Source organism: Callithrix jacchus, chromosome 10, assembly GCF_049354715.1.
Source record: "Callithrix jacchus isolate 240 chromosome 10, calJac240_pri, whole genome shotgun sequence".
NCBI classification, from domain to species: Eukaryota; Metazoa; Chordata; class Mammalia; order Primates; family Cebidae; genus Callithrix; species Callithrix jacchus.
The window spans coordinates 74237676-74264192 of record NC_133511.1 but is presented as its reverse complement, the minus strand read 5'-3'; the positions used below and the strand labels follow the sequence as shown (position 1 = coordinate 74264192).

The 26517-nt window shown below is 41.6% G+C and overlaps 1 protein-coding gene across 11 annotated transcripts in view; it reads left to right on the top strand.

Moving 5' to 3' along the window:
• The window catches only part of STK33 (serine/threonine kinase 33), a 238304-nt gene extending 221145 nt beyond the window's left edge, over nucleotides 1-17159 (top strand). For all 11 annotated transcript variants that reach the window (XM_017977888.4, XM_078339250.1, XM_078339249.1 and 8 more), the window contains one exon: nucleotides 16344-17159. In XM_017977888.4, the coding sequence (XP_017833377.2) occupies nucleotides 16344-16544 (201 nt within the window). In that variant the 3' untranslated portion in view covers nucleotides 16545-17159. The remainder of the gene's footprint in view (nucleotides 1-16343) is intronic.
• The last annotated feature ends 9358 nt before the right edge of the window (nucleotides 17160-26517 follow it).

Sequence of the window (26517 nt, the reverse complement as noted above, 5' to 3'; positions counted from 1 at the left end):
TGTTACTTGTCATGAGAAAAGCATGCCTGCAGAAAACCAAAGGTTTCAGAATTATGGAGATTTGTGGAACACATCTGAATTCAGTCTAATACCTGATGTTTAGCCTAGCACAACCAAACTCTGCAGTTAATTGAGAAAAGTAAATACTTGCTGTTACAAGATACTGCGATTTTTGCAGTTGTTTGCTGTATAGTTAACATAGGCAGCCTAAACTGCCATCCTTCAAAAGACCTATTTATTTGCAAGGTTGACCCTTGGCTCATTTCTGGGAACTTAGATTTTTGGACAGTTACTATCATTAACTGATAAGAAGAGCTAATTTTGTCTAAACTCTGTGCAAACGATATGGCTTATGCTGAATATCTACTTTCCTTCTGGGAGTCTGGGAGTTTGGTAAGTGCTAGGTAGAGGCTGCCTACATGACCATAGGTGCTGAGTCTCCAGTGAGCTTCCATGGTTGGCAGCATTTCACACATGCTGTCACAACTAACTGCAGAGGGAATTAAGCACAGCCTGTGCAACTGCCCCAGGAGAGGACACTTGGAAGCTTATTTGTGGTTTTTCTTGGACTTAGCCTGAAGTGCTTTTTGATTTGCTGGTTGCACTTTGCATCCTTGCACTATAATAAGTGATAACCATGAGTATGAATATAAATGTGGAGTCCTTTGAGTCCTTCTAGTGACTCATCAGACCTGGGGGTGATTGTGGGGACCTCTCAAACATAGTTGAATAACTCTGCAATAACAGACTAATACAGGTACAAATAACTAATTGTATTAATATGAATCTTGACCTGTATTTGAGTTTGCATTGTGAGTTGCTGGCTCGGATTCATAGGTTCCCATAAACAAGGCTTTTGTTCTAAGTAGATATTTTGTCCCCCCTTTTACTCCCACACAAGAGCTTTTTGTATAAGGCTTAGGTTTTAACACAGGCTTAACCAGATTCCCATTGTTTAAAATACATATTAGTGAATCCTTTAAATCACTCTCCTCTCTTCTCAAGCCTGACTTTTGCTCAGCTCCCCTTAGGGCTTCTGGCTGTTTGGCTATGCTACCCATATCCTTTCTCTGTGGAGAACCAACCCATTGTGGTTAGGTTATAACAAGTATTGCTTCAATTTCAAATGTATTAATTTGGGTCCACTTATCTCTTACCCTACCTTTATGCTATACAAGTTACATGTATTACATCTACATAATTATAAACCCCACAGAATAATGATACTATTTTTGCTTTAAATTGTCATGTATGTTTTCAAGAAATTAAGAGGAAAATTTGTCTTATATTTATCCAGATACTTACTAATTCTGATACTCTTCTTTTTTTTTCTTTTGATCATTTTTTCTGATGAAGTATCTGTGGAAATTTGAAATGTTCTTTGCTTATATGTATTGTGTAACTTTTCTCTGGATGCTTTCAAAGTCATATCCTTATCTTTGATTTTTCAGCAGTTTGACAGTGCAATTGCTAAGCATGTTCTTCTTCACATTTATCCTGCTTAGGGTTTGCTGAGATCCATGAATCTATCAATTTGTACCTTTTGCCACGTTTTGGAAATTTTGTCATTGTCTTTCCTTTTTTTTCCTGAGACTCCAATTACTCATACATTACACAGTTTGCTATCGTTCTAAAGGTTCCCGAGGCACTATCTCTTTTTTAAACCTCTTTTTTTTCTATTCTTTACATTGGATACTTTCCATTTATCTATCTTCACACTTACTGGTTCTTAATGACTTAATGCCAGTACATCGAGAAAGTTATATGAAATGGTCAAATTTCTTTTAAAAGTACAAAAACAGTTACACAAAATTAGAAAATTTGAATCATCCTATATTTATTTTTAAAATCGTATCTGTAATAAAGGACTTTACTAAAAAGAAAACTTTATTCCAAATTATTTTACTGGCTAATTCTTCTAAATATTTAAAGAAGAAATAAGAGAAAACTTACAACAAACTGTTGAGAATATTTCCCAACTCATTTATAAGGCATGCTTGCCTTATAAATAATAGTACCTAAACATGACAAGAATGTTACAAGAAAATTATTAGCCAATACCTCTCATAAATTATAGACATAAAAATTTCAAATGGTATTAGCAAACTGAATCCAGAAATGTATAAGAGAATAGCATATCATAATTAAGTGTGTGGTATATTCCAGGAGTGTAGGTTTAGATTAAATTCACCATATATAGATAAAGGAGAAAACTATATAATTATCTCAATAATTTTGGGAAAAGCATTTGATAAAATTCAGCACTCAAACATGAGAAAATCCTCAACAGACTAGGGATAAAAGGGTGCTTTTTTAAAAATTTTTTATTGGATTTTAGGTTTTGGGGTACATGAGCAGAGCATGCAAGACAGTTGCGTAGGAACACACATGGCAGTGTGTTTTGCTTCCTTTCTCCCCTTCACCCACATTTGGCATTTCTCCCCAGGCTATCCCTCCCCACCTCCCCCTCCCACTGGCCCTCCCCTTTTCCCCCCAATAGACCCCAGTGTTTACTACTCCCCTTTCTGTGTCCATGTGTTCTCATTTTTCATCACCCGCCTATGAGTGAGAATATGCAGTGTTTCATTTTCTGTTCTTGTGTCAGTTTGCTGAGGATGATGTTCTCCAGATTCATCCATGTCCCTACAAACGACACAAACTCATCATTTCTGATTGCTGCATAATATTCCGTGGTGTATATGTGCCACATTTTTCCAATCCAGTCTATTATCAAGGGGCATTTGGGTTGATTCCAGGTCTTTGCTATTGTAAACAGTGCTGCAATGAACATTCGTGTACATGTGTCCTTATAGTAGAACGATTTATAGTCTTTTGGATATATACCCAGTAATGGGATTGCTGGGTCAAATGGAATTTCTATTTCTAAGGCCTGGAGGAATCGCCACACTGTCTTCCACAATGGTTGAACTAATTTACACTCCCACCAACAGTGTAAAAGTGTTCCTTTTTCTCCACATCCTCTCCAGCATCTGTTGTCTCCAGATTTTTTAATGATCGCCATTCTAACTGGCGTGAGATGGTATCTCAATGTGGTTTTGATTTGCATCTCTCTGATGACCAGTGACGATGAGCATTTTTTCATATGATTGTTGGCCTCATATATGTCTTCTTTCGTAAAGTGTCTGTTCATATCCTTTGCCCACTTTTGAATGGGCTTGTTTGTTTTTTTCCTGTAAATCCGTTTGAGTTCTTTGTAAATTCTGGATATCAGCCCTTTGTCAGATGGGTAAACTGCAAAAATTTTCTCCCATTCTGTTGGTTGCCGATCCACTCTAGTGACTGTTTCTTTTGCCGTGCAGAAGCTGTGGAGTTTGATTAGGTCCCATTTGTCTATTTTGGCTTTTGTTGCCAATGCTTTTGGTGTTTTGTTCATGAAGTCCTTGCCTACCCCTATGTCCTGGATAGTTTTGCCTAGATTTCCTTCTAGGGTTTTTATCGTGCCAGGTCTTATGTTTAAGTCTTTAATCCATCTGGAGTTAATTTTAGTGTAAGGTGTCAGGAAGGGGTCCAGTTTCTGCTTTCTGCACATGGCTAGCCAGTTTTCCCAACACCATTTGTTAAACAGGGAATCCTTTCCCCCTTGCTTGTTTTTGTCAGGTTTATCAAAGATTGTATAGTTGTAGATATATTGTGTTGCCTCCGGTGCCTCTGTTTTGTTCCATTGGTCTATATCTCTGTTTTGGTATCAGTACCATGCTGTTTTGATTACTGTAGCCTTGTAGTATAGTTTGAAATCCGGTAGTGTGATGCCCCCCGCTGTGTTCCTTTTGCTTAGAATTGACTTGGCTATGCGGGCTCTCTTTTGGTTCCATATGAAGTTTATGGTGGTTTTTTCCAGTTCTGTGAAGAAAGTCAATGGTAGCTTGATGGGGATAGCATTGATTCTGTAAATTACTTTGGGCAGTATAGCCATTTTCACGATGTTAATTCTTCCTAACCATGAACATAGAATGTTTCTCCATCTGTTTCTGTCCTCTCTGATTTCGTTGAGCAGTGGTTTGTAGTTCTCCTTGAAGAGGTCCCTTACGTTCCTTGTGAGTTGTATTCCAAGGTATTTTATTCTTTTTGTAGCAATTGTGAATGGCAGTTCGTTCTTGATTTGGCTTTCTTTAAGTCTGTTATTGGTGTAGACGAATGCTTGTGATTTTTGCACATTGATTTTATATCCTGAGACTTTGCTGAAGTTGCTTATCAGTTTCAGGAGTTTTTGGGCTGAGGTGATGGGGTCTTCTAGGTATACTATCATGTCGTCTGCAAATACAGACAATTTGGCTTCCTCCTTTCCTATTTGAATACCCTTTATTTCTTTTTCTTGCCTGATTGCTCTGGCTAGAACTTCCAGAACTATATTGAATAGGAGTGGTGAAAGAGGGCATCCTTGTCTAGTGCCAGATTTCAAAGGGAATGCTTCCAGTTTTTGCCCATTCAGTATGATATTGGCTGTTGGTTTGTCATAAATAGCTTTTATTACTTTGAGATACGTTCCATCGATACCGAGTTTATTGAGGGTTTTTAGCATAAAGGGCTGTTGAATTTTGTCAAATGCCTTCTCTGCATCAATTGAGATAATCATGTGGTTTTTGTTTTTGGTTCTGTTTATGTGGTGAATTACGTTTATAGACTTGCGTATGTTGAACCAGCCTTGCATCCCCGGGATGAATCCTACTTGATCATGGTGAATAAGTTTTTTGATTTGCTGTTGCATTCGGCTTGCCAATATTTTATTGAAGATTTTTGCATCTATGTTCATCATGGATATTGGCCTGAAGTTTTCTTTTCTCGTTGGGTCTCTGCCGGGTTTTGGTATCAGGATGATGTTGGTCTCGTAAAAAGATTTGGGAAGTATTCCCTCTTTTTGGATTGTTTGAAATAGTTTTAGAAGGAATGGTACCAGCTCCTCTTTGTGTGTCTGGTAGAATTCGGCTGTGAACCCGTCTGGACCTGGGCTTTTTTTGTGTGGTAGTCTCTTAATTGCTGCCTCGACTTCTGACCTTGTTATTGGTCTATTCATCGTTTCAGCTTCCTCCTGGTTTAGGCTTGGGAGGATGCAGGAGTCCAGGAATTTATCCATTTCTTCCAGGTTTACTAGTTTATGTGCATAGAGTTGTTTGTAATATTCTCTGATGATGGTTTGAATTTCTGTGGAATCTGTGGTGATTTCCCCTTTATCATTTTTTATTGCATCTATTTGGTTGTTCTCTCTTTTCTTTTTAATCAATCTGGCTAGTGGTCTGTCTATTTTGTTGATCTTTTCAAAAAACCAGCTCTTGGATTTATTGATTTGTTGAAGGGTTTTTCGTGTCTCAATCTCCTTCAGTTCAGCTCTGATCTTAGTTGTTTCTTGTCTTCTGCTGGGTTTTGAGTTTTTTTGATCTTGCTCCTCTAGCTCTTTCAATTTTGACGATAGGGTGTCAATTTTGGATCTCTCCATTCTCCTCATATGGGCACTTATTGCTATATACTTTTCTCTAGAGACTGCTTTAAATGTGTCCCAGAGGTTCTGGCATGTTGTGTCTTCGTTCTCATTGGTTTCGAAGAACTTCTTTATTTCTGACTTCATTTCATTGTTTACCCAGTCAACATTCAAGAGCCAGTTGTTCAGTTTCCATGAAGCTGTGTGGTTCTGGGTTGGTTTCTGTATTCTGAGTTCTAACTTGATTGCACTATGGTCTGAGAGGCTGTTTGTTATTATTTCAGTTGTTTTGCATTTGTTGAGCAGTGCTTTACTTCCAATTATGTGGTCAATTTTAGAGTAGGTGTGATGTGGTGCTGAGAAGAATGTATATTCTGTGGATTTGGGGTGGAGAGTTCTGTAAATGTCTATCAGGTTTGCTTGCTCCAGGTTTGAGTTCAAGCCCTGGATATCCTTGTTGATTTTCTGTCTGGTTGATCTGTCTAATATTGAAAGTGGAGTGTTAAAGTCTCCCACTATTATTGTGTGGGAGTCTAAGTCTATTTGTAAGTCATTAAGAACTTGCCTTATGTATCTGGGTGCTCCTGCATTGGGTCCATATATGTTTAGGATCGTTAGCTCTTCTTGTTGTATCGATCCTTTTACCATTATGTAATGGCCTTCTTTGTCTCTTTTGATCTTTGTTGCTTTAAAGTCTATTTTATCAGAGATGAGAATTGCAACTCCTGCTTTCTTTTGCTCTCCATTTGCTTGGTAAATCTTCCTCCATCCCTTTATTTTGAGCCTTTGTGTATCCTTGCATGTGAGATGGGTTTCCTGGATACAGCACACTGATGGGTTTTGGATTTTTATCCAATTTGCCGGTCTGTGTCTTTTGATTGGTGCATTTAGTCCATTTACATTTAGGGTTAATATTGTTATGTGTGAATTTGATACTGCCATTTTGATGCTAAGTGGCTGTTTTGCCCGTTAGTTGTTGTAGATTCTTCATTATGTTGATGCTCTTTAGCATTTAGTGTGATTTTGGAATGGCTGGTACTGGTTGTTCCTTTCTATGTGTAGTGCCTCTTTTAGGAGCTCTTGTAAAGCAGGCCTGGTGGTGACAAAATCTCTGAGTACTTGCTTGTTCGCAAAGGATTTTATTTTTCCTTCACTTCTGAAGCTCAGTTTGGCTGGTTATGAAATTCTGGGTTGAAAGTTCTTTTCTTTAAGAATGTTGAATATTGGCCCCCACTCTCTTCTGGCTTGTAGTGTTTCTGCCGAGAGATCTGCTGTGAGTCTGATGGGCTTCCCTTTGTGGGTAACTCGACCTTTCTCTCTGGCTGCCCTTCGTATTTTCTCCTTTATTTCAACCTTGTTGAATCTGACGATTATGTGCCTTGGGGTTGCTCTTCTTGCAGAATATCTTTGTGGTGTTCTCTGTATTTCCTGCATTTGAGTGTTGGCCTGTCTTGCTAGGTGGGGGAAGTTTTCCTGGATGATGTCCTGAAGAGTATTTTCCAGCTTGGATTCATTCTCTTCGTCCCCTTCTGGTACACCTATCAAACGTAGGTTAGGTCTTTTCACATAGTCCCACATTTCTTGGAGACTTTGTTCATTCCTTTTTGCGCTTTTTTCCCTAATCTTGGTTTCTCGTTTAATTTCATTGAGTTGGTCTTCGACTTTAGATATTCTTTCTGCTGCTTGGTCAATTCGGCTATTGAAACTTGTGCATGCTTTGCGAAGTTCTCATATTGTGTTTTTCAGCTCCTTTAATTCATTCATATTCCTCTCTACGTTATCCATTCTTGTTATCATTTCCTCATATCTTTTTTTAAGTTCCTTAGTTTCTTTGCATTGATTTAATACATGTTCTTTTAGCTCACAAAAGTTTCTCATTATCCACCTTCCGAAGTCTAATTCCGTCATTTCGTCACAGTCATTCTCCGTCCAGCTTTGTTACCTTGCTGGTGAGGAGTTTTTGTCCTTTCTAGGAGGCGAGGTGTTCTGGTTTTGGGTGTTTTCCTCCTTTTTTCGCTGGTTTCTTCCCATCTTTGTGGGTTTATCTGCTTGTCGTCTGCGTAGTTGCTGACTTTTCGATTGGGTCTCTGAGTGGACACCCAGATTGTTGATGATGAAGTATTTCTGTTACTTGGTTTTCCTTCTACCAGCCTAGCCCCTTCGCTGTACAACTGCTGAGGTCCACTCCAGGCCCTGCTTGTCTGGGGTGCACCTCTAGCAGCTGCGGCACAGTGAGGGATGCTACCAGTTTCTTTTTCTGCTATCTTTGTCCCAGGATGATGCCTGCCAAATGTCAGTCTTTTGGATATAGAGGGGTCAGGGAGCTGCTTGAGGAGACAGTCTGTTCTTTTTAGGAGCTCAATTTCTGAGCTGTGAGCTCTGTTGTTCCTTCAGGGCTGTTAGGCTGCTATGTTTGATTCTGCTGCAACAGAGCTCATTAAAAAAACCCTTTTTTTCTCAAATGCTCTGTGTTGGGGGATTCGGGCTTTATTTTTCGATGTCCGTTGACGTGTCCTGCCCAGCTAGGAGGCAGACTAGCCACTGTTTGCCTGCCGAGTCTCCGCCCTGCTGTTGTGTGATTCGCCCTGTTCCTGCAGGCTCTGCTGTGGTCTCCGCCACGCCCTGCGGCGGAGTCTCTTCGTTGTAGTGTGTTGCCTCGGCAACGGCAGGCTGTGTCAGCAGTGGGCGTGTATCTCAGTAGGGACGGGTTGCCTCCGCAACAGGAGGCTGCGTCCGCAGTGGGCGTGTATCTCAGTAGGGACGGGTTGCCTCGGCAACGGCTGGCTGCGTCAGCAGTGGGCGTGTATATCAGTTGGGGCGGGTTGCCTCCGTAGTGGTGGACGCCCCTCCCCCACAGAGCGTCTCGGACCGTCTGCTCAGGATAGTTTGAAATCGCGGTTTTGTTCGTCCCACTGGGTACCCCGAACGCTCTGTCCCTGCAATCCCCTGGGCTGGCCTACTGTCCAAGTCTCGTTCAGTCTCAAGTCCAGCCCTCTCAAGTCTCAGGTTGCCGTTTCAACAGGGCACCCGGACAAGCTCGCCCTGTGGGGATTGCTGGGTAGGGCCGGCCGCCACCGCCCCGGCTGCCGGCTTCGCCAGGCAGACTTACTGCCTGGCGTCCCATGTCTTTTTTATACTTGGGAGTTTCCCCGTTCTGTGGGCAACAAAGATCAGTCTGGAAATGCAACTCCAACTCACCTCTTTGCGGATTCAACGAGAGCTCCAATCCTGGGTTGTTCTCACAGCGCCATCTTGAGTCCTCCCCCCCCTTTTTTTTTTTTTGAAACAGAGTCTCGCTCTGTCACCAGGCTGGAGTACAGTGGTGTGATCTTGGCTCACTGCAACCTCTCTGCCTCTTGGGTTTAAGCGATTCTCTTCCCTCAGCCTTCTGAGTAGCTCAGACTACTGATGTGTGCCACCACACCTAGCTAATTTTTGTATTTTTAGAAGAGACAGGGTTTCACCCTGTTGACCAGGTTGGTCTTGATCGCTTGACTTCGCGATCCACCTGCCTTGACCTCCCAAAGTGCTGGGATTACAGGCACGAGCCACCACACCTGGCCAAAAGGGAACTTCTGTTACATAGTAAGAGATTTTACAAAAAAAAATCCAAAACTGCAATTAGTATCATTGTCAATGGTAAAATATTGAGCATTTTCATGCTAAAGATAGGAGAAAGAGAAGGATATTCTCTCTTACTGCTTCTCTTTAACATTGTGCAAGAGGTTCTAGCTGATGCAACAAGGCAATTAAAAGAAATAAAATTATATGTACATATTGTAAAGGAAGATTAATCTGTCTTTACTTGCAGGTGACATATTTGTATACATAGAAAATCCCAAGGAATCTATAAAAAGTGAGTTAAGGAGGTTGCTGGATGTAAGATCTATATATAAAAATTGTATTTTTACATATTAGCAATGAACAATTGGGAAATAAAAATTTTAAATACCAATTGTCACAAAATATAAAACACTTAGTGATAAATCTAACAAAATATATGCAAAATATTTATACCAAAACCCATGGAATATTGTTGAGCAAAATTGAAAAAGACTGAAATAGATGGAGAGATACACCGTGTTCATGGTTTAGAATACTTGGTGCTGTTAAGACATCAGTTCTCCTGAAATTAACTTACACATTTAAGCCAATCCCAGTTGCAATCTAGAATACTTGCTTTTTTGTTATAAATTAACAAGATGATTATAAAATTTATTTGGAGATACATAAAACTTGGGACAGACAAAATAACCTAAAAACAGAGCGAAATTGCAATACTTATATGACTTGATTTCAACATTTACTACATAGATACAGTAATTAATACAATGTGGTACTGATGTAAGGATAAACAAATAGATCAGTAGAACAAAATTGGGAGTCTAGAAATAGACCCATGTTTATAGTCCGTTGATTTTTGACAGAGATTTCAAAGCAAGTTGGTGGGGTAAATGATAGTATTTTTAATAAATAATGCTGGAACAATAGTTGATATATATGGAGGGGAATGAAATTTGACCCCCTAGCTAAAACTGTACACAAAAATTAGTTTGAGAAGGGTAGAACTAAATTTAAAAGCAAAACTATGAAGTTTCTAGGAGAAAACATGAGACTATATTCCATCCAGCAGGTAGTCAAAGATTCTTAGAACACAGAAAGCACTTTTAAAAACTGGTAAAATGGTTCCTAAAAATAAAACACATTTGCTTATCAAAAGCATGTTAAAAAATAAGGAAGCCACAGACAGGGAGAAAATATTTGCAACAAATATATATGACAGAGGACTTGTGTGCAGAATATATAAACAATTCCTACAATACAATAAGGCAATCCACGTTTTAAAATAGTCAGTAGACTTGGTCAGAAACTTCACATGGGAAGATATACAAGTAGTAATAAGTATTGAAAAGATGCTAAACATCATTAGTCATCAGGAAAATGGAAATTAAAGCCACCCCAGGATATGTACTTTCTAGAATGGCCAAAATTAAAAACTAACAAGTCCAGATATTGGCAAGGATATGGAACAACTAGAATTTTCCTACCTCACTGTTGGGAATGCAAAATGGTGTCATTCTTTCAGAATATAGTTTGGCATTTACTTTTAAGGTTAAGCATTAATTTACCATTTATCCAGCAATCCCAAATTCACAAAAAGATTTGTAGTGTATGTTTGTGGCAGCTTTATATATAAGCAGTCCCAAACTGGAAACAACCCAAATGTCCATTAACAGAGGAATGAGTAAACAAATTGTGGTATATCCATACAGTGGAGTACTACTTGGCAAGAAAAAAGAAATGAATTACTGTTACATGGATACATCTCAAAAACTTAGGTTTCAATAGCATGAGAATCTACGAATATCTCAATTAAAATTCAACTAAAAATGTTAAGCAGAACTCCAATACAAGAGTACATGCACTCTTTTTTATTTATATGAAGTTTAGAAAAGGCAAAACTACTTTATGTTGAAAAAAGTAGAACAGTGTGGCCCCCAGGAGAAGAGGGTTGACTGGGTTGTGGCAAGAGAGAACTTTCTTGGTAATTGTTCTGAACATTTCTTGATTGTGATGTTGGTTATACAGGCCTATGTGTTGTCAAAACTCATGAAACTTTACACTTCAGATATGTGTATTCTACTGTATATAAATTCTTCAGTTAAAAAGAAAGATCTTTATATTTTTCTCTAATTTGCAAGTTAGGTTTTATTTTCATTGACTTCACACAAGACCAAGATCTTTATGCAAGTAACCTTAGAAGTTTATGTATTTAGAAGTCAATTTTTCTTCTTCTCTTAGCTTTTCTTTCCCTTCCTTCTGAAAACCACAGGGATGTGAGAAAAGGTGGGTAGCCATTATACACAAAACTATAGCAGAAAACTTATATCAGAATTTTGTCATTTGGACCTTGTGCAGGCCTATAATTTGAATGTGTGACTCTAGAAATTGTTGCTATGGTGATAAACCACTTTACTTAAATAGCATGTATTTTACTCAAAATTCAGAGAAATGCTAACAGTTTCTAGTAATCATGCACTGGTATTAACTTGCAGGGATATGCCTAGAGCTTACAGGTTTTGCATCCATTATCACCAGATAAGTTCATCAGGTTAAAGCTATGCCAGTGAATAATGAAATATGCATATTTAGTCCAATTTTCTTGTTACATATCTCCCCTTGCACACATGGAGCCCCCTTTTAAAGATTAATAATATGAGCTAGAGAAATTAGGCCAAGGGTACTGAATTACAAAAAGGTGAAACTGGAGGGAAGCTTGTAAGGTCATCTTTTCCATCATTCTGCCTCCAATAGAACTGACTATTCTTCAACTGAACCAAATGGTAAGAATTTGTCAGAGATGAAGAACAATTGAAATGCTGCTTGCGGCAACCCTTGATGTAACCATCCTGACTGACTGCAGCACTCAGAGATGCTGTCTACCTCCACAGTGCTGAAATATGCCCCCTTCTTTATTTTATAGATTTGGATTATATGTAGCCTCTTATTCTTTATCTTTTAGATTGAAGAGTGCTCTTAAAGAGAAACCTCTACCCCTTAATCATATTAGTAGCCTGTCTGTAAACATTCTCTGGTCTCTTTATATCTGTTCAAGCTGGTTGCAGTGTTTCAGGTATGAATTCATCATGATTTTATAGAAGGATAGAAAATTTTTTCTTTGATTTCTAAAATGCTTTTTGATGATAGCTAGGTTTTTCTGACCAGTGTGCAATGGTACATTAGACCAGTATGTTCAAAGAACAGCCTACAGTGCTTTTTAGGTCTTCTCTTGGATTGGCAAATATATGGCCAACAGTCTCATAATGATCATTTAGGATCTTTCTCCTTAGAACTCAGTATTGAAATTCCTCTGTTATCTTTCACCCTCTTTGTACAATCTTATGGGAACTCATCACCTTCTATTTGCTTTTCCTGACCTGGAAGATCTTATAGCTTTGGTAATTTAATTTTTCATTTCTCTGTTCTATTACTTACAAAACTATAAAATTGCCTCAGTGACAATAGATTCCTGAGGAATCCCACCAGCTCTGAGAGAAGAAAAGGAGAAACACAAAACTTAAGTAATCTATAACCTAACAAAATAAATCTCTGAAAAATTAAGATTTTTTTCATGTTTCTAGATAAAGGTTGAAAGCTGGAATTTGCCTTGGCCACTCCAGGAACTAAGAGGCTTGGCTCTTTGTGAAGAAAACTATGGCCTGGCCTGGAGGGCACCATGGTGGCCATTCTGCATCTGTGTTCTGTTAGCATCAGAGAATGGTTGCATTGAGGGATATTTGAGGGGAGTCTCAGACTCCTTTAGAAAAATTATTAGAATTCTGCTTCCTAAACAATGGCATCCCAAACATTGTACAACTGGAATTTAGCAAAGAGAAATGGTAAGGTACACCTACACATACAGTATTTTACAAGGCAAACCCATATACGCAGAAGCATAAACATTTGCATAAAGGTAAGTAGATTTGAACTGATGTTACCATGGAGTGAAGGAGCAAATACTGTGATTTGTTTTGGTGCAGCCAGCATTAGGCTGATTTGGGAGCTCAATTAAAATGTGGATGACTTTTATTAGTTTTAACATGTATTTAAAAAACCAAATTGACAAAGAGATAAGAAAACAGGTACTCTTATATGCTACTGGTAAGATTATACATTGGTACAACTGCAGTGGAAGGCAACGCGATGATTTCTTTTCTTTTTCTTTCTTTTTTTTTTTTTTTTTCTATATGCCAGCACCTTGATCTTGGAGATGATATCTTTCAAAATTACAAATTTATATCCCATTTAAGCCAGGAATTTCACTTCTAAAATACATATTCTGTAGAAAACTTACACATGGCAAAATGACATGTGCAAAATGTGCTAGCAAAAGATTGGAAACAAACCTGAGTGTTTATTGTAAAGGGACTGGTTAAATAAATTGTGGTACTTCTAAACAAAAGAATATTGCATAGCCAGAAAAAAGAATGAGGACTTTTTCTTTCTATGAATTGACTGGGAATGATCTTCAAGATAATTATTAGTTGAAAGGAGTCCAGGTGTAAAAGAGTGTTTATAGTCGGCTACTGTTTCTGTAAAAGTGGGGGAAGAAAGCATGTCAATAGATGAATGTATTTGTCTGTTCTCATGCTGCTAATAAAGACATACTCAAGACCGGGCAATTTGTAAAGAAAAAGAGGTTTAACGGACTCACAGTTCCACATGGCTGAGGGGGCCTTACAATCATGGCGGAAGGCAAAGGAGGAGCAAAGACACGCCTTACCTGGCAGCAGACAAAAGAACCTGTGCAGGGGAACTGCCCTTTATAAAACCATCAGCTCTCGTGAGACTTATTCACTGTCACACAAACAGCACAGGAAAAACCTGTCCCCATGATTCAGTTACCTCCCACTGAGCCCTTCCCACAACATGTAGGGATTATGGGAGCTACAATTCAAGACAAGATTTGGGTGGGGACATAGCCAAACTCTATCAATGAATTAGATTGAACCATAGGAAATTGCCATTATTAGACTGTTGTTTTTGACCTGCAACCAACAGAAATGACAGTGGAATGACAACCACTTCCATTTGGTCCCACCTAATGGATAAAATCTCTCTGGAAGCATACACTATAATTGACAATATTGGTTGTCTTTGGGGGTAGAGCTCAGTTAACTAGGGGGACAAGGAGATTTTGAACATTGTGAATATTAAATCATGGGGATATACTATCTAAGAAATAACTAAAATTACAAATAAATATGGCTGAGGAAAAGCATTTTCTTATCTTACTACAAAATGAAACAGAAATATCATATTTCTACACCAAAGCAACTAAACATTTTTGGTTTGACTTTTCCTTCCACTTTGCCAGAAGACTTTAATAATGATCTTAAGATGTTGTATTTAAGAAGAAAATATGAGCACCTATAGAGTTTTTGGGGAAAAAAAATTCTACATCAATAATTCCATTCACAGAGACTGTTTCTGAGTATTTCTTCCTGGTGACTGCAACTCCTGAGACTACTGTAATGACTCAACTGCATGAACAAATGGAGAGTGAAGAAGAATGGAACTGTTAAGCCAGATAGGAATATAAGCACACTAAAAGGCAAATGAATCTTTATTCCTGCTCTGCGGAATATTACTTGTAGTGGACATGTGGAAAACTACTTCCTCAACAATGTGGATGATAACTGAAAATCCAAGTAGAAATATCAAAAGAGAGAAGGTTATACTTAGATTCACCTTATAATATGATTTGTATGTAAAGGTAATTAAACTTTATGAATTGAAATTTTCAAGATAGGGTGTATATCTTAGAGACCAGCACTGTACTAAACAAAGCAACTTGTTCTTAGCCAGTGTTCGAACATCAGCGGTATTGTATCCTCACCTTATCACCGAACCTAAGGAGTTTTCATTAAGAATACAACCTATGTGAAGGAATACTAAAGAATTTTAAATATTTTCTACTGCTTAAAAGAATACACAGAAGCAACCCAGAAGTTTTTCTGGGGGGAAATAACTAGCAAAAATGACCTTTTTACATTTCAAATTTTATACAAATTAAAATTTTAAGGCACAAGATGATTTTTAAGTATTACCTGCTTAAGAATTAGCATATGCTGGTTATAAAATAAGACATGAGTGATGTTCTGAAGAGGTACACTTTAAGGGCTGTCTTTGGTAAACAAAGATCAGGAAGATTTTGTTTCTTGAAGTATAGGTGTTGAAAGCCTTACAGGACCCAGAGTTTTACTGCAGCCCTGGGAAGTCATGGATTCACGAGGCAAACATGTATCAAGTGCTACTACTGGATATAAAACATGGTCATTACATCACAAGAACCTGAATGATCAAAGAAACACTAGATGCATTTATTTTGTGTTACATGCCATCTTTTCACACTCTTTGAAAATTGTTCACCTGATTTTTAACCCAAGTGTGCTGTGACTTTGAGGTAAGGAGAATATTAAACTTGTGAGCCCTTTCCTCGATCATTCTATTTAAATCAGAACTTCTGTATCTCTACCCCAATGGCTTGGCCTCTACGCTGCTTGGTGGGTCTCCTGAGACAATCTCTACTCTTTTAGAACTCTATGTTCCAGCTTCACTTAATTAAAAGTGATCACTTTAAAAATGGGCCTAAGTCAATATGGACCCTGCCTCCCTCATGACAGCAGGATTGAAGACCACTTGTTCCTTTACTGTGGAATGAGGCGACCTGAGAAAATGCCGTTGCCTGTTAAAACCCCATCTGCTTGCTATCTACCGTAAAGCTCACACAGTATTTTCATGGCCACACTTCTCTTCATTCTCATGGTAACCTCTTGTGGCAAATATGCAAATATTATTTGCCTCCACTTAAGGGCAAGGAATAGAGAGGCTTGGAGAGGTCTCCAGACCTGCCCAAGTGGTGTGACTGGGATTAAAAGCCAGTCTCTGGAATTAATGTGGGAAAATGGTGAGGATGTGAGTGTAGGCCATATGCAGCACTTTGTACCTAGCTTAGAAAGAATAATTATGTTACACTTGTCAGGGTATCCATACAAATGTCTGAGCTTGTGTAGAAATCTGTAAAGATGAAGTGAGTACAATTATGTCTAAGTGGACTTCCCTGCCAAATGTTACCAGACCATGTACTTACATTTTGGATGGCAGAGGTTTCAAAATTGAGCCTGTAGAGTTTGCTCCACACCAAACACTAAACAATTCCATTTTCTTAAAGGTGCAAAAGGATCTTCTGGCATTTAATACTAATTTTACAGTATGACTAGTTTGTATCCTGTGTCTAGAGAGTGCTCCAGCTGGCAGATCCTGGACAACTTTGTAGTTCCTTGAATCTTTGAATTGATGTGCATTGCTTTGTGTCTGAAAATTAATCAAGACCTTTTATTTGCAGTCTACAGCTTATGAAAAGCAATTTCCTGCGACCAGTAAGGACAACTTTGACATGTGCTGTTCAAGTTTCACATCTAGCAAACTCCTTCCAGCTGAACTCAAGGAAGAACTGGAGAAAACCCGTGTAACTCCAAGCCCAGGAACAGCAACCAAGTACACTGCTAAATCCACGGTCCTGTCTAGATCCAAAAAGAAACTCTAAGGTTCTCTCCAGAGCTGGACAGTACAAAAACAAACTGCTCTTGTTAGTACTCTGATGAGGGGGTAGGAGGGAAGAGCTTGTAGCCTGTTAGCACTGCAGAGCCCTGCCATGTGTTTGCATCAGCTTAAAATTGAAGCTAGTCATTGCCAAAGCAGTGTAAGCTGCACGCGACATTAAAGGACAGCCACCAGTGGGCTTGGCAGTGGGCTGCAGCTGAAATCAATTCAAGGTGTATGCGAATGTTTTTTAGGAGGGCAGATATCCTCAATTCAAGACTCTGGGCACATTGCTCACTTTTACTTCAAATTCTTATGTTTAGGCACAGTTATTTACAGGGGAAAACAAGAGGCCAAATATGGTAATGGAGGTTCCAAATAATTATGTGCACTTTGCACTAGAAGAGTTTGTTAGAAAATTACTAATAAACTTGCCATAGGTATTACAGCAGAAGTGCTTCAGTCATTCACCTGTGTTTGTGAGATTTTAGGTTGCTATAGATTTAAGACAACTTATTTTAAACGTAAAAAAAATAGATTTTGTAACTGCTTGCCATTAACTTGCTGCTAAATTCCCAATGTATTGATTGAATCAATAAAAAACAGATGTTACTCAGCACATTAATTTTTATGTTAACAAGAGGTGAATATGATAAGATCCTCTAAGCCTTGATGCAAATTATAAGTTTGGTCTACTGCTGCAGTGGTCGGCGTACATCTTTGGGGAAGATACCTAATTTCTCTTGGCATTATAGGCATCCTCTTTCCACCTGAGTAACTAATTTTGCTAGTTGAAGTCAAACTGGGTGAATACCTGCTTTTCTTTCTTCCCAAGAAAATTCTAAAGAAAGAATTTGCAATTGCTTTTACCTTCATAAAGCCATAACCTAGTTCCATTCCAAACCCCCATGGAATGGTCAGTTAGGTCTCCAAAATGGCCCGCATCTGGCCAGCTGAGCATATACTAGTTGCATTTATAGCCACTTGATGACTAAAAAGCAGTATACATGATTCTGAATGAGTCAAAGACAAGACTGGCCTCTGTTGCCCCAAGTGGTTCTGCCTGTACTTTCTTAGTACCTTCAGTGTGCTTCCCCTTGGGGAACCTGCTGATCAAGGCAGATCTAGTGTAAATTGTCTGTATTTTATTTTAAACTGGCATGAACAGAGCTGCTTCAAGATCTTCCTCCCTTCTTGATGACTACTTCCAGTCACATCAGAAGCCTATAAACCATATCCCAAGCTTTAAGCTTTCTTTCAGGGTTTAGTGAGCCAGCCTTTAAAGGATGTGTTCTGTTCACCTGATGAGAACTCTGGCCTCATTAGCTAAGTGGAGACGTCCCTTCCCTGATAGTATCCTAGAAGGCAGATATGAGCACTGCATTTCTGTCACCTCTGGCAGGGAAAAGCTGGGACCTAGTGCACAGTGGCTGCTTGTCTCCTTGCAGAAAAGCTAACCAAGATGGTGGGTTTGATTCTGCCTATTCCCTGGGCCTGAAAATGAAATATTCTCTATATTCAAAATACTCTTACTTTCACAGTGATGCTCTTTTTGGATTAGAAGAGCCTGTGGTTAAATAGAGTACTATCAACATTTCTCGTGGCCCTAAAAATCAATGATTGTGCTCAGTAAGCTTGAGCAAAGGTTTAGAACTAACCACTAACAAAAAGATGAAGTCATTTTGTAATACATTAGTGTGTTTTCACCTTTTCCCACCTCAGACCATGCAAGGCCAACCACCCTGCCTGCCATACGATGCATTCTGTTAGCACCCCTCCATTGAGACGTTCATTTGATTTGTAGGAATTGTTTTAATAGGAATTTAGCTCACTTTTTCTAAAGAGTATTTCCACATCATTTTGATACTTAGTTGTATTTTTGTCACTTCGTTGTGTAGATCATGGCTGGACCAGGCCATGTCTGAGCTTTGTCCAGCAGATGTGCCTCTTTAAGTTCTGGGGATATAGGGCCTTCCTCCTCCATTTGCTTTCACAGCTGTGAAAAAAGGCACTCTCCCATTTCAGATTGACTTTCAGTGACTGAAAGGCCAACGAAGGAATGAATAACAAACACTGTATCACCTCCTGTGCTCCCTGCAAAGGGAGCTGGGTTTTGCTGTGACCCAGCAGGACACAGTCTGTCTAGGACAGCACAGAGCAGGTGTTATTTTCAAGAAATGCAAGTAGTGATCAACATTCCAACTGGAGTAATAGATAAGGCAGGCAAAATGTGATAAAAAGAGAGAGATGCAGCCGAGCTGGGGACAAGTTCGTTTGAGGACAGTAGAGGATGATATCAGAGAAGGCCTTAAATTGGAGAAGGAAGGAAAATGGGAATATGTAAAGCAAAATGAACATAAATTATAATTAATAGAGAAGACAGGATGGTAACACATGGTTCTGCCAAAGCTGGAAGCTGGAGCGAGAGGAGGGAAGCTCCGCTCATAGAATATTTGTTTGCTCCAGGCCGGTCTGAGGTGAAGTTAGCCCCTCCCTCAGCCGGCACACAGGCAAACCTAGATAAAGGCACAGGCTGAGGAAACAGAGACCCAGGGAAACAGAAGCTGAAATTTTAAGAGTCAGCCACAAAATCCTCCTTTCCTTTTGAGTGGAATGTTGTATGCTGCTACGGGGGCTGGGTGGGGGAACAGCCCAAAAAAAATCAAAACATTTTGTGCTTATCGCTGAAATGCTTTCTTTAAATAATTCTATTTGACTCCAAAATGTAAGTTCCAGGTTAGACAGATCAAAAGCAACCAGTCTTGAAAATGAAGCTTTTTAAATTCCAGCCCTGCTGTTGGAACAGAGAATAAAGGCTTTGTTTAAACATGCATTCCCAGCAGCAAGAAGAGCTTTGAAATTGGCCAGGGAAGTAGCGTCTTATAATGGCTGTGCTTGGCTAGAGACCAAGGAGCTGTGGCCTCTGGGAAATGACCCTGGGCTGGATATTTTCTATCTGCCCCTCCAGAACCACTGTGCCTGCTCTGCCCTCTCTGCTCAGAGAGGCTGATCTTCAGGGACTGCAGTAACATGCTCCCTGGGCTTCTGGATTTTTTGGGATTCTGTCAATGCAGGCACCAAGGGGAGAGCCAGGTCCAGATGCTGACCCCCGCCCCCGCCCCCCGGTGCCTCCCTGCTCTGGGCCAGGCTGCTGGGCATTTGCTGCCTTTTTCTGTGGGTATGGCTCCTGTCGGACAGCCCTCTTGCAGCTGTGTCCCCTGCCCCTGCAGGCCAAGACCAACCTATTGCCCTGGCTACCATGTTTTCCTTTGTGAGTTTCCCGAAGCCCTCCCGTTGCCTTTATGAACAGTCTCTGTTAAACCCTCAGTGTCCGCATTTGAGTTTAGCGTCTGTCTTCTCCTGCAACTCAGGTGACTGAGACCCTTTCCTTATGAGTGTTACATTGTTCCTGAGCCAAGGTAGTTTTGTCTCTGGCTGCCAGTCTCCTGCCAAAGTACAGTAAAGGGCAAAAATCAGAAATGAGTTCTTCCTGGCGAAAAGAGATGTACCTGGGTGGTTGCTAGGGGTTGGCGAGGGGTGGCGGGGAGATGTTCCTGAGGTTGGGACCTAGGCAGAGCCAGATACATCAAACGTTGCCCGATTGAACCTGAAATCTGAAATTGGGCTCAAAGTTTGGGAGCATAAGGAATACAGCATTTTGCTGTGACAGCCAAGAGGACCTGAGAGGAGGCCACCCAATGCTGGCTGCCAGCTGCCAGTGAGGGACCAGGGAAGGGCTTCCAGGGGAGCCCACGGAGCCCGGGAAGCACAGGCAACGTGAAGACAAGACGCCTCCTGGGCTTTGTGTTTGCTTCATCACTACGAGCACTAAAATCACTTTACAAAAACATTTTAAGGTAAAAATTTTTACTATTCAAAGGTCTCACATTGTTCACTTGTACTCTTCAGGATCCTGCATTTTTCCGAGTGAGCTGGCTGAGAACTGATTCTGATTTCTGTTCAGTACATTGTTATCACTTAATTCTCATTGGTGAGCCAATTTTCTTTGCCTTTGTTCTTCAAAGTGAGGCTGCATTCGCAGCTGTCTTGCATTTTTGTGGCTGCCTTCTTCAGTCACTACTCTAATCAGCTCAATTCTGTGCTCACTGGGTCAGTTCTCTACATTTCCCTGAATAATCTGGGGCAGCTGTCAGAGGAGTGGCAGGGGTTCCCACCAGTGCCCCATCAGGAAGATTCACAGGACCCTTGCAGTGTCACCACAGCACTCTCAGGGACCTCCCCTTTCCTGTTGCCCAGGCACCTTAGCCAGATCCTGGACCACCTCCTCCAAACATGCATCAGGTTCTGTCCTGGCCCAGAGAACAGGACTAGAGGTGCCCTGCAGCTCCTGCCTCCATCCAGGCTCCTGCTGGTCCCTCTCCTAACTAAGTCCTGTGGCATCTTCAGACCATATCCAGGGCATTGATACAGGGGCCACACAAGTCTCCCTGCCCTTTGGGGACCAAAACCTCCCTGTTGGCAAGATCCTGAAGCCCAGCTATTCGTTAAGAAAGCCTTGCCTCAGTCAGCATAAAAAGTTGTCTCCATCCCCAGGAGCAATTGCAAGGCTGGAGGAGTCAGCATTCCCATGTGACTGAAGGGTGGGGCAGTTGGGACAGAAGATGGACAGCAGCTGACACCCTCCCTGGACCCTGAGGAAGATGCCCTTGCAGGGAGGTGGCAGCCAGTATTTCCTGGTCCAAATACTGACTTCCATATAGTTGCTAGAATCAAAGTCTTTTTGTAAGCTGGTCTTTGAGCTATAGTAGTGGACGGGATCTCTTTTAATTAAAACCTGCTTTCAGAGTCATGATATAACAGGAGCAACATTTACAGAGCACTTTCTACATGCCAGACACCATTCTAAGCACTCTACATCTATTAATTGTTTTCATCCTTACCACAACCTATGAGGTTGATACCATTGTTAACTCTACAGAGAAATAAATTGAGGCACAGAGAGATTAAGAACCATGTCCAAGGTCACACAGCTAAGATGTACCAGAAGGAGAACCAGGACCCGGCCAGTGGGCTCAAGTGTCACTGTTGTACCACATGCTTCTCAAGGCATTCAGAGTCTTGCTCCCCTACTCTTTAGGCCTGAGCGGCTATGAAGTTTGATCCCAGAGTTTCAAAAGGCCGAGCAACTCACAAACACCTCTGTCTCCAGCAGTAGCCTAGCGTAATAATTTTGACAAGTTTGGGGCTTGAGATTTCAGAAGGGAGTGGAATTATTTTGCATGTTGACAAATTTGGTCAAGACTCAAACAATCTATCAGGGAAAGTTGCATTCTGAAGGACTTTGTGTGATAAAAGTAAGTTTTCAAGCCTTTAACTGGTCTTTTTGTCTGGAGCAATCTTTAGAAGCCTTTGAATATGTTTTTAATAAAAGAGAGTAAAGAGGTTCCATTGCTTCCCCATGCATTCACAGGGACTGTCCTTTCTATGCAGACATGACAAATCAATGCTTACCGGGAGCAAAGTGACTCCCATCACAGGGCAGGTAGGGTTAGAATTACTATCATGTTTTGATTTCCCACATCCCTTCATCAGGTGGTGTGGGCAGGTGTACCTGCCGCTGAGCAGGTGGGGTTCAGATGTGCAGTCCACCTCCGCATCCTGCATTCCTCTAGCTTTTGCCATCACTTACTGTTTTAGATGACTGTTAGATGCAGTGATGTTTTGTCCCTTTCACACTGACACTGTCCTGGTTCAGGGGGCAGCCATGTTTCCATAGGCTCAGTGCATTCTGTGGTGCAGGACAGGGGAGAGGTCTGCTCTGGGCTGAAGCCAGCAGCTAAGAATGGTGCCACCTCCCCCTGGCTGCCCACCCCTCAGGCCATTGCCTGCCATTTGGTCTCAGGAGAAGAGAGGTAGTTCTTATTCAGGATCCTCATTGCTGTTTTGGAACTTTGGAAGAAAAGGCTTTTAGCTCCCCAAAACCGTGCAAATGAGTAAATTTTCACAAGAGCTGTTTTTCTTACAGAAGCGGTTCCCTGGTTGGAGCTTCAGTCCCTTGCCCCCATCAGCACAGAAATTGATAACAAGACTGTAGTCATTTAGCCACATAGGTTTCATATCAACTTCCTGCTTACCAACTTTTTACCAGTCCCTGACCAGGATTCGTTGTTGTGTAGCTAGTCCGTGTGAAATCTTAGCAGAAATGTCTTACCTGGGGCATATTCTGATTGCTTGGAGAAGAGTCTCACCACTGCCAAAATCTTTTTCCTGTAAGATGACCAGCATCAGATCCCATGGCACCAGCATGAACAGAGCCATACAAAAGCTGTTCATTAAGAACAGGATTGAGAGGCTCAGTCATTCATTCAAGAAGTAGTTACTGGCCACCTACCATGTGCCAGGCACTGGACATAAAACCATGGAAAGGCAGTCAAAGCCATTGCCCAACATAGGGAGCTTGTAGCCGTGGGGGTACAGGGACAGATGATGGACATTTATACAAATGCATAAAATAATTACATATTGTGATTAGAGATAAGAAGGAATTTATAGAGTGCTATCATAGAGGATTATAGGATAGGAACCCTCTGGAAAGCCTCTCTAAGGAAGCCAACGATGGGAAGAGCTGGTGAGGGGAATTCCAAGTCCTGGAATCCACCAAGCTCTTCCCCTGTTCTCTCTCCCTGCCTTAAGGGACTTAGCCCAAAGGCCAGGATGATCAGGGAGGGGGAGAGGCAGGGATCATCAGGTCCTGCAGGATTGAGGAGGCCACAGGAAGAAAACCTTTTTTTCTAAATGTACTGGGAAGCCATTGAGAGGTTTCAGCTAGGGCATGACATCTGATTATGTATTTAAAGGATCAATTTGTCTTCTGTGTAATGAATTACTCAAAATGGAACAAAAGTAGAAGCAGGGAGATTGGTTAGAGGACATTGAATAAGATGGTGGCAGAGAAGTTGGAGAGAAATGGGCTGATATACAATATGCTTTGGAAATCAAATTGATAGGATTCAGCAATAGATTAGAGGTAAAGAAGAGTGGGTTAGGGGGCTAAGGATGACTTTGGCTTCAGTAACTGGATTGATGGTGGTTTCGCTTCCTGGGAAAGGCCCGGCCTGGGCTGGCAGTGGAATGAAGAGTTCTAACTGGTCATATGAAGTTTGAGATCTCTATCAGACCTCAAAGTGGAAATGACTACTCGAGATGGATTTAAATGTTGGAGCAGATCAAGGTGGATGGAGAGAAAAGAGCCTTAGCTCGGGGAAGGATGTGAAGAGAGATCCAGAGTTAACAGCGAAATTGTGTGCAGGGGCTTCTGGGCGCCTGACACAAATGGGCTTGCAGAATCCAGGGAGACCTGGTATCAAGGCACCGTCTTGTTCCACACAGCAAGTATGTCTCGCTCACACAAGGACCAGGCAGTGACTGTATTTTGGCAAGAAGAATGAGAATGGAGTGGAATGACATGAAATACCATTTGGAGAAATATCCCTGGGAGACGTGGCCAAACCTTCTTATTGCTTGATTAATTGAATCTGAATAGTGACAGGTAACAAGCCCTCAATAGCTAAATCATAATTCTATAGCCTTCCATCAGCAATAAATCAGAAAATGGTGGGCCAGCTACTTTCCTGAAACCCACATTTGCAGAATTCTGGACTTTCTGAACTGTTCCTTAGGCCCAACTCTCCCTCAGTGCAGGAGCTGCACCCACAGCCTCCTCCAGCGAGCTCCCCTCTGATGACATACTTCCTGCCGTTGGGACCTCCCTACCGCCCCAGTCAGATGAATTCTACTCTGGAAACACATAAGTGCAAGAAAATTCTTCCTATCATCTGATACCTGCTGCTCACTGGCCCGTCTGTAAGTCTTTTAAAGGCTGCTCCAGCTGCCACCTCGCAGCCCCTCAGCTTTGAAAGTGATCCCCATAGATCTGTGTGCCTTCTCCAGGCTGAACATCCCCATGTCTCTTGGACTCCTTCTTAGTGACATGTTTCTAGGCCCTTCATTCTAGTTCATCTGGGTCTTTTTCCAAAATTGAACTCAGGCCTCCAAGCGTCCTCAGAACATGGTGTGTCTGTCACTGCAGCCCATTGTGTCCCTGTTAACAGGGATTCATGGGCAATCTTGTTGGAGTTTACCAGGACAGGCCTTAATGACAGTGTGTCCCTGAAGCACGGTTATTTTCCTATCAATGTCTTGTGGTGGATTCTCAGTGACCGCTAAAGAGTCTTTTTGCAGCATGATGTCTGTGGGGAGCAACAGAGAGAATGTTGAGTCAAGGCTCCAGGGCTGGGTCTGAGTCACAGAGCCCTGAGATTATCCATGAAGACACTCATTTTCCTTAATATCAGTCTTGCTAATTATTCACTGAGATATATGGGGAGGTAAGAAGACACAAACTGAATTATAGGCCTGCTTGCCAGAGGATGCATTAGTGGCTTAGCTCCTGCTGGGGTGGCGGTGGGAAACAGGAGAGGTTTGGCAGCCTCAGATGGGACCTGTACAGGACCCTCCAAACAGGATGAGCACAGGTGTGGTCTGTGTCTGTGTAAGCTGCCCATCCCAGTGCCTCCCACCCATAGGCAGTGGGGTCACATTCACTTCTGTGCCTAAATGGAATGGCTCTGAGCCCTCTCCCCATACTACTATCAGGAATCTGAGTCTTTTTTAGGGAAGATTCTGAGCACCCTCCCTTGGAACATCTCTGAGAATTCCCAGATTGTTCACACATGTCCTTGTCTTTGCCTGCAGCAGAGACTCAAATGTGTCGCCTCTGATGTCCTTCTCCCTCACTTTCATTTCCAGGCTTCTGCCTCCCCAACTACCATCAGCAACTGTGCAGCCTCTGGTCAGCCAGGGCCTGTGGCAGCAGCTGCCCAGCAAAATGCCATGTGTCCAGTATCATGAGAGCCAGGCCCAAATCCCAGGCGTCGCCCCAACATGGCGTGATAGAGCAGCCAGCCCCTCCGGTCCTCGCATATTCCTTGCTGCAGTTTGTCTGTCTCTTCATGTGGACTGGCCTCATGGAGTGGGGTGGATGTGGGTGGTAAGGGTGTGCTGGCACATATGCCATAGGATGTGAGGGTGGGGGCGAGGCGGGAGTGTGGGAGTGTGGGAAGGTGAGAAGAGGTGTCGTGTGGAAGAGGCACAGTGCATACTGTGGTTACAAATGGATATGGGTGGGAAGGAGGGCCCAGCAGAGATTGCTCTGGCCCTTCCCTTCTGGGTCTCAGAAGCTCCCCAGGTAATCCTGACAAGCAATGGGTATGCTTCCTACCTGGGCCCCAAACTAAAGGGATTTGTAGGTTATTTCCAAATTGCAAGGAACATAGTGGAAAAAGCACATCGGCCTATGATGAAATGGCTCAGGCCACAGTCACCTAAAGTTTTTGGGTAATAAAATATTTCAAAGCATGGAGTTCATAAAAGAAATAATGACAGGCATCCTTGGAGGTGCAAAGGATGAGATGTAATCCAACCCCTCACTGTACAGCAAGACCCAGGGACAGGGGTATTGCAGCTGCTCGGTGTTCGCTAGACGAGAAGCCAGGCGGGGTGTCGGCTAGAAGTGGGATGCTGGGTGCTAGGTGATCTCTCATGTTTCTGCATTCAGGATATACCCTGTGTGATAAGCCTTCTCCTTGTGGGATCCTTGCATGGGGGTCCAGGCAGGCACAGGCTCCTGTGGCTTAGTCATACACAGCCCCAGCAGCTGTCCCTGCTTCCATTCTCCCTGGGTCAGCAGCAGAAGCCCTAACCCTTAGCCACCATGGAGTGGGGAAGGGGCAGCCAGGAGACTCTTGGCTCACAGATTGCTTGGAACACCCTTCATCAATTATGACAGGACAGAGTCCCTGTCACTGCCTTTGCAAGTTAGATTTAATATGAAGTGTGTTTTCTTAATTTTTTTAAATTTTAATAGCTTTTGGGGTAGAAGTGGTTTTTTGGTTACATGGATGAATTGTACAGTGATGAAAGCTGAGATGTTGGTATACCCATCACCCAAGTAGTGC